Genomic DNA, 8,700 nt, shown 5'->3' with positions numbered 1-8,700 from the left:
AAGGAAGGGAGGAAGGAGGAAGAAGGAAGGAAGGAGAGAAGGAAGGAAGGGAAGGAGGGAGAGAGGAAAGTATGGAAGGAAGGAAGGGAAGAAGGGAGGGAGGAAGGAAGGAAGGAGAGAGGGAGGGAGCGAGGGGAAGGAAGGAAGGAAGGAAGGAGAGAAATAGGGAAGGAAGGAAGGAGGGAAGGAGGGAGGGAGGGGGAGGAGGAGGGAAGGAAGGAAGGAGGAAGGAAGAAAGAAGGAAGGAAGGAGGAAGGAAAGGGAGAAGAAAGGAAAGGAGTCATGAGAACCAGTTTGCCGGGAAGCTGGTCCAGGTGAGAGGAAGGAAGGGAGAAAGAAGGAAGTAAGGAAGGAGGGAGAGAAGGAAGGGAGGAAGGAAGGAGGGAGAGGGAGAGAGGAGGAAGGAAGGAAGGGAGGAGGGAGGAGGGAGGAAAGAGTCAACGAAGTGAACCAGTTTGCCAGGAAGCTGGTCCAGGTGAGAGGAAGGAAGGGAGGAAGGAGGAAGGAAGGAGGGAGGGAGAGAAGGAAGGAGGAGGAGGGAGGGAGGAAGGAAAGGAAGGAGGGAGGGAGGGAGGGAGGGAGGGAGGGAAAGGAGGAACGGAAGAAGGGAGGAAGGAAGGGAGGGAGGAGGGAGGAAAGAGTCAACGAAGTGAACCAGTTTTGCCGGGAAGCTGGTCCAGGTGAGAGGAAGGAAGGGAGGAAGGAGGAAGGAAGGAGGAAGGAAGGAGGGAGGAGGGAGGGAGGGAGAGAGGAAGGATGGAAGGAAGGAGGGAGGGAGAGGGAGAGAGGAGGAAGGAAGGGAGGGAGGAGGGAGGAGGGAGGAAAGAGTCAACGAAGTGAACCAGTTTTGCCGTCAAGCTGGTCCAGGTGAGAGGAAGGAAGGGAGGAAGGAGGAAGGAAGGAGTGGAAGGAGAGAAGGAAGGAAGGAAGGAGGGAAAGAGGGAGAGAGGAAAGAGTCAACGAAGTGAACCAGGTTTGCCGGGAAGCTGGTCCAGGTGAGAGGAAGGAAGGGAGGAAGGAGGAAGGAAGGAAGGGAGGTAAAAAAAGAAAGATTAAGGAAAGAAAGGAAAAAGGAAGGAAACAGAAGGAAGGGAGGAGGGAGGGAGGGAGGGGAGGAAAGAAGTAGAGAGGAAAGAGTCAACGAAGTGAACCAGTTTGCCGGGAAGCTGATCCAGGTGAGAGGAAGGAAGTAAGGAAGGAAGGAGGGAGGGAGGGAGGGAGGAAAGGAGGAAGGGAGGGAGGGAGGAGGAAAGGAGGAAGGAACGGAAGGAGGAAGGAGAAAGGGAGGAGGGAGAGAAGGAAAGGAAGGGAGGAAGGAGAGAAGCAGAAATGAAGTCAACCAGACCCGTAAATTCAGATTTATTGGGGGCGAAATCGGAAGGAAGGATGGAAGGAAGGAGGGAGGGAGGAGGAAAGGAAGGAGGGAAGGAAGGAAGGAGGGAGAGAGAGAGGGAGAATAGAAGCAAGGAAGATAGAAAAGAAGGGAAGGAAGGAGGTAAAAAAGAAAGAAAGATTAAGGACAGAACAAAGGGGGAGGAAAAAGGAAGGAAACAGGGAAGGAAGGAAGGCAAGAAGGAAGAGAGTTAGGGGAGGAGGGAAGGAAGGAAGGAGAGGGGGGAGGGGAGGAAAGGAAGGAGAAACGAAGGGAAAGGAGGGAGAAGGAAGGAAGGAAGGTAGAAGGGAGGAAGGAAGGAGGGAGGAAGGAAGGAGAGAGGGAGGGAGGGGGAAAAGGAAGGAGAAAGAAGCGGAGGGAGGGAAGGAGGGAGAAGGAAGGAAGGAAGAAGGGAGGAAGGGAAGGGAAGGTACAAAGGAATGAAGGAAAGGAGGGAGGAAGGGAGGGAAGAAGGAAGGAAGGAAGGTGAAAGGGAGAGAGGAAGGAAGGAGGGAGGGAGGGAAGGAAAGGAGGGAGAAGGAAGGAGAGAGGGAGGAAAAGGAAGGAAGGAGGGAGATAGGGGAGGGAGGAAAGGCAGGAAGGAGAGGGAGGGAGGGAGGGAAAAGGGAGAGAGGGAGGGAAGAAAGGAAGGAGAGAGGGGAGAAGAGGGAAGGGAGGAAGGAAGGAAGTAGAGAGGGAGGGAGGGAAGGAGGGAGGAAAGAAAGGAAAGGAGGGGAGGGAGGAAGGAAGGAAGGAAGGAAGGAAGGAAGGAAGGAAGGGAAGGAAGGAAGGAAAGAAGGAGACGAAGAGAAGGGGGAAGGAAGGAAGGAAATAGAGGGAAGGAGGGAGGAAAGAAAGGAAAGGAGGGAAGGAAGGAAGGAAAGGAGGGAGAAGGAAGGAGAGAGGGAGGAAAGGAAGGAAGGAGGGAGATAGGGAGGGAGGGAAGGCAGGAAGGAGAGGGGGGAGGGAGGGAGGAAGGAAGGAGGGAAGGAAGGAGAGAGGGAGGAAAGAAGGAGGGAAGGAAGGAGGAAAGGGAAAGGAGGGATTGAGGGAAGCAGGAAGGGAAGACGAGAGGGAGGGAAGGAAGGAGAGAGGGAGGGAGAAAGGAAGGGGAAGGAAGAAAAGGGAAGGAAGGAAGGAAGGAGAGAGGGAGGAAAGGGAGAGAGGAAGGGAAGGAGGGAGGGAAGGAAAGGAGGGAGAAGGGAAGGAGAGGGAGGAAAGGAAGGAAGGAGTGAGATAGGGAGGGAGGGAAGGAAGGAAGGAAGGAGAGAGGGAGGAAAGGAGGAAGGAAGGAAGAAAAGGAAAGGAGGGAGGGAGGGAAGCAGGAAGGAAGAAGAGAGGAAGGAAGGAGAGAAGGAGGGAGGAAAGGAAGGAAGGAGGGAAAGGAAAGAAGGAAGAAGAGAGGGAGGAGAGGGAGGGGAGGAAGGAGTAAAGGAAGGAAGGATGGAGGGAGGGAAAGGAAGTCAAACCGACCCAGCGAAACGACCCTTAATCCGCATTTATCGGGGCGGAAATAAATGGATTTAGGATCGGATTTTGGATCGCTTCCCACCTCACCCTGTCGCTTCCCTTTTCTCCAGGAGCAGCACCCGGAAGAGGAAGTGATCCGCTCCAAACAGGAAGAGGTCAACGCTTCCTGGCAGCGGCTGAAGTGATTGGCTCTCCAGAGGCAGGGGAAGCTTTTTTGGAGCGGCCGAAAGTCCAGCGCTTCAACAGGTGGCCGGTTTTTTCCTAAATATTATTTTATTTCAATTTATTTTATTTTATTTCAATTTATTTTATTTTATTTTATTTTGATTTATTTTAGTTTAGTTTATTGCATTTTATTTTATTTCAATTCATTTTATTTTATTTTATTTCAATTTATTTTATTTTATTTATTTTGATTCATTTTAGTTTAGTTTTAGTTTTAGTTTTATTGCATTTTATTTTATTTCAATTCATTTTGTTTTATTTCAATTCATTTTGTTTTATTTCAATTCATTTTATTTTATTTTATTTCAATTTATTTTTATTTTTATTTTCGATTCATTTTTATTTTAGTTTAGTTTATTGCATTTTATTTTATTTTAATTCATTTTATTTTATTTTATTTCAATTCATTTTTATTTTTGATTTATTTTTAGTTTAGTTTTAGTTTCTTGCATTTTATTTTATTTTATTTCAATTTATTGCCTTTCATTTCAATTCATTTCAATTTATTTTTCCTTTTTTAATTTTAATTTTAGATTTTTCATTTTCATTTAAATTAAATTCATTTCATTTCATTGAAATACATTTCGTTTCCTTTTGAATTTCATTTTAATTTCATTTCCCCCCCTTTTCTCCTCTTCCATTTTCTTTCGTATTATAATTATAATCATTTATAATTATTATTATTTTTTTCTATTCTCTTCCCGCAGAGACATCGACGAAACGATCAGCTGGATCAAGGAAAAGGAGCAACTCATGGCGTCCGACGATTTCGGACGGGATCTGGCCGGCGTCCAGGCTCTCCTGCGCAAACACGAGGGGCTGGAGCGGGATCTGGCCGCCCTAGAGGACAAGGTGGGCGTGGCCGGCGGGCGGTTGGACCAATCGGGGACGAGGGGCGGGGCTAGGAAGGAAGGAGGGAGGGAGGGAGGAGGGGAAGAAAGAGGAAACAGGAGCAGGGAAGGAAGGAAGGAAGGAAGGAAGGAAGGAGAGAGGAGGAAGGAGGGAAGGAAGGAGGGAGAGAAGGAGGGACGGAGGGAAGGAAGGAAAGAGGGAGAGAGGGAGGGAGGGAGGGAGGAAGGAAGGAAGGAAATGGAGGGAAGGAGGGAGGGAGGGAAGGAAGGAAAGGAGGAAAGGAAAGAAGGAGGGGAGGAAGGAAGGAAGGAGAGAGGAAGGAAGGAAGGAAGGAAGGAGACGGAGAGAAGGGGGGAAGGAAGGAAGGAAGGAAGGAGAGAGGAAGGAAAGACGGAGAGAAGGGGGAAGGAAGGAAGGAAGGAAGGAAGGAAGGAAGGAAGGAAATATAGGGAGGGAGGGAGGGAAGGAGAGAGGAAAGAAAGGAAAGGAAAGAAGGAGGGGAGGGAGGAAGGAAGGAAATAGAGGGAGCGAGGGAAGGAGGGAGGAAAGAAAGGAAAGGAGGAAAGGGAAGAAGGAGGGGAGGAAGGAAGGAAGGAAGGAGAGAGGAAGGAAGGAAGGAAGGAGGGAGAGAAGGAAGGAGGGAGGGAAGGAAGGAGGGAGGGAAGGAAGGAAGGAGGGAGGGAGGGAGGAAGGAAGGAAGGAAGGAAATAGAGGGAGGGAAGGAGGGAGGGAAGAAAGGAAAGGAAAGAAGGAGGGGAGGAAGGAAGGAAGGAAGGAAGGAAGGAAGGAAGGAAGGAGATGGAGAGAAGGGGGGAGGAAGGAAGGGAAGGAGGAAGGAAGGGATCTGGCCGGCGTCCAGGCTCTCCTGCGCAAACACGAGGGGCTGGAGCGGGATCTGGCCGCCCTGGAGGACAAGGTGGGCGGGGCCGGCGGGCGGTTGGACCAATCGGGAAGGATGGGCGGGGCTAGGAAGGAAGGAGGGAGGGAGGGAGGAGGGGAAGAAAGAGGAAACAGGAGCAGGGAAGAAAGGAAGGAAGGAAGGAGAGAGGGAGGAAGGGAGGAGAGGGAGGAAGGAAGGAAGGAAGGAGTGGGAGGGAGGGGGAAGAAAGGTAGAAGGAAGCAAGGAAGGGAGGGAGGGAAAGAGGGAGGAAGGGAGAAAGGAAAGGAAAGAAAGAGGGGAGGGAGGCAGGAAGGAAGGAAGGAAGGAAGGAAGGAAGGAAGGAAAGAAGGAAGGAAGGAAATAGAGGAAGGGAGGGAAGGAGGGAGGAAAGAAAGGAAATCAAAGAAGGAGGGGAGGAAGGAAGGAAGGAAGGAAGGAAGGAAGGAAGGAAGGAAGGAAGGAAATGGAGGGAGAGAGGGAAGGAGGGAGGGAGGAAAGAAAGGAAAGGAGGGGAGGAAGGAAGGAAGGAAAGAGACGGAGAGAAGGAAGGAAGGAAGGAAGGAAGGAAGGAAGGAAGGAAGGAAGGAAATAGAGGGAAGGAAAGACTTCATTCTCCCCCCTCTATCCCGCCCCCCAGGTCAAGGCTCTGGGCGCCGAAGCCGACCGCCTCCAGCAGTCCCACCCCCCCAGCGCCCCCCAGATCCACGTGAAAAGGGAGGAACTGGTGGCCAACTGGGAGCAGATTCGCACCCGGGCCGCCGAGAGGCACGCCCACCTGAACGACTCCTACCGGTGAGGGGGCGCCGGCCCCGTTTTCTAAACTCGTTTTCCGACTTGGCAGTAAATCTTTTTTTTTAATTAATTAACACATTTTTTAATTAATTTTAATTCATTTTAATTAAATTCATTTTTTACTTTTTTTAATTGTTACTTTTTAAAATTTAATTAAATTCATTTTTTACTTTTTTAATTTTTACTTTTTTAAATTTAATTGAATTTTTAAATTCTTTTTTAATTTTTACTTTTTTAAATTTAATTGAATTAATTTTTAAATTCTTTTTTAGTTTTTACTTTTTTAAATTTAATTAAATTAATTTTTTACTTTTTTACTTTTTTTAATTTAATTAAATCAGTTTTTAAATTCTATTTTAATTTTTAATTTTTAAAATCTAATTTAAATTAAATTAATTTTTAATTTTTTTAATTTTTAATTTTTTTAAATTAAATTAAATTAAATTAAATTAAATTAAATTAAATTTTTTTGGATTCATTTAATTAATTCATTCAAAGTTTCTTTGGTTTCTTTCCTTTTATCAATGAACTTCATTTTTATTAATGAATTCTATTACTTTAGTGACTTTAATTAATTTATTTGGATTGCTTTGGTTTCTTTCCTTTTATATTATATCATATTCTATTATAATTATTTATTTTTATTATTATTATTATTATTATTATTATTATTATTATTATTATTATTATTATTATTAAATTATTCTATTCCCCCCCCAAAAAAAATTGCCCCCCAAAGCCTCCAGCGATTCCTGGCCGATTTCCGCGATCTCACCAGCTGGGTCACCGAAATGAAGGCTTTGATCAACGCTGACGAACTTGCTAACGATGTCGCCGGGGCCGAAGCTCTTCTTGACCGTCATCAAGAACACAAGGTTAATATTTTTTCGGCGTCAGCAAATCCAATTTTATTAATTTTTACATGACATTGAAATTATTTTTTATGCCTTTTTAAATGACATTCAATTTAATCTTTATGTATTTTTAAATGACATTTATTAAATTTATTTTTTATTCATTTTTAAATGAATTTTTATTCCTTTTAAATGGCCTTTATTGAATTTGATTTTTATCCATTTTTAAATGACCTTTCCTGAATTTGATTTTGTCCATTTTTAAATGGCATTTGTTACGTTTAATTTTTATCAATTTTTAAATGACATCTGTTGAGTTTGATTTTTATTCATTTTCAAATGACATTAAATTTAACTTTTATGCATTTTTAAATCACTAATTAAATTTAACCTTTATGCATCTTTAAATGACATTTGTTACATTTAATTTTTATGTATTTGAAATTGACATTTATTAAATTGGATTTTTATACATTTTTAAATGACCTTTCTCGAATTTGATTCTTATCCATTTTTAAACGTTTCCTGAAATTGATTTTTATCCATTTTTAAATGACATTTATTAACTTTAACTTTTATGCATTTTTAAATCACTAATTAAATTTAACCTTTATGCATCTTTAAATGACATTTGTTACATTTAATTTTTATGTATTTGAAATTGACATTTATTAAATTGGATTTTTATACATTTTTAAATGACCTTTCTCGAATTTGATTCTTATCCATTTTTAAACGTTTCCTGAAATTGATTTTTATCCATTTTTAAATGACATTTATTAACTTTAACTTTTATGCATTTTTAAATCACTAATTACATTTAACCTTTATGCATCTTTAAATGACATTTGTTACATTTAATTTTTATGTACTTTAAAATGACATTTATTAAATTTGATTTTTATCCATTTTTAAACGACGTTTCTTGAATTTGATTTTTATTCATTTTTAAATTGCGTTTGTTACATTTAACTTCTATGCCTTTCAAATGACATTTGTTACATTTAATTTTTATGTATTTGAAAATATCTTTCATTAAATTTAATTTTTATTCATGTTTAAATGACATTGGTTGAATTTGATTTTTATCCATTTTTAAATGACGTTTATTGAATTTAATTTTACGTTACAATTTTTCGATTTAATTCTTTATTATTTATTCAAAATATTGTATTAAATTTCTCCAGGATAACCTGTCACTTACAATCCTTCCAGCTCATCCATTTATTTTATTGCTGTTCATTACCTGATTAATTTGATTAAATTTAATAAATCAATTTCCCCCCCCCCCCCGCTGGGAGAAATTGATGCCCACGAAGATAGTTTCAAGTCGGCCGACGAATCGGGCCAAGCCCTCCTTGCAGCCGGACATTATGCTTCTGCAGAAGTGAGAGAGAAGGTAAGGGTTAAATTATTAGGGAATTATTGGGAAATTATTAGGAAATTATTAGGGAATTATTGGTAAATTATTAGGAAATTATTGGGAAAATATTATGAAATTATTTAGAAATCTTTAGGGAATTATTAGGGAATTGTTGGGAAATTATTAGGGAATTGCCCTCCTTGCAGCCGGACATTATGCTTCTGCGGAAGTGAGAGAGAAGGTAAGGGTTAAATTATTAGGGAATTATTGGGAAATTATCTGGAAATTATTGGGAAATTATTAGGGAATTGTTAGGAAATTATTAGGGAATTATTGGGAAATTATTAGGGAATTATTGGGAAATTATTGGGAAATTATTAGGGAATTGTTGGGAAATTATTAGGGAATTGTTGGGGAATTATTAGGGAATTATTAGGGAATTGTTGATAAATTATTAGGGAATTGTTGGGAAATTATTAGGGAATTATTAGGAAATTATTAGTGAATTATTGGGAAACTATTAGGAAATTAATAGGAAATTATTGGGAAATCATTGAGAAATTATTAGGAAATTATTGAGAAATTATTGAGAAATTATTAGGAAATTATTGGGAAATTATTGGGAAATTATTGGGAAATCATTGAGAAATTATTGGGAAATCACTGGGAAATTATTAGAATAGTATTGAGAAATTATTGGGAAATTATGGAGAAATTCTTGGGAAATTTTTGGAAAAATATTGAGAAATAATTGGGAAATTATTGGGAAATTAGGTTAGGGTTAGAGGTCAGGCCTTAGGGTTCGGGTGCGGGTTAGGGGTCAGGGTTAGAGGTCAGGCATTGGGGGTTAGGGTTAGGGTTAGAGGTCAGGCATTGGGGGTTAGGGGTCAGG

The 8,700-nt window shown here is 41.7% G+C and overlaps 1 protein-coding gene across 1 annotated transcript in view; it reads left to right on the top strand.

Annotated features, from left to right (window-relative positions):
- Positions 1-292: 292 nt before the first annotated feature.
- Positions 293-8,700, top strand: part of LOC308579616 (spectrin alpha chain, non-erythrocytic 1-like) — a gene marked incomplete at its 3' end in the record, with an annotated part of 50,686 nt that continues 42,278 nt past the window's right edge. Inside the window, exons 1-6 of the mRNA XM_081214193.1 lie at positions 293-314; positions 2,953-3,088; positions 3,775-3,919; positions 5,437-5,591; positions 6,331-6,483; positions 7,661-7,844. Coding sequence (XP_081070319.1) covers positions 3,821-3,919; positions 5,437-5,591; positions 6,331-6,483; positions 7,661-7,844 — 591 coding nt within the window. The remainder of the gene's footprint in view (positions 315-2,952; positions 3,089-3,774; positions 3,920-5,436; positions 5,592-6,330; positions 6,484-7,660; positions 7,845-8,700) is intronic.

This window comes from Podarcis bocagei (assembly GCF_964188305.1).
Source record: "Podarcis bocagei genome assembly, contig: HAP1_SCAFFOLD_269, whole genome shotgun sequence".
In the NCBI taxonomy this organism is placed as follows: Eukaryota; Metazoa; Chordata; class Lepidosauria; order Squamata; family Lacertidae; genus Podarcis; species Podarcis bocagei.
This window is presented reverse-complemented; position numbering and strand designations above follow the sequence as displayed.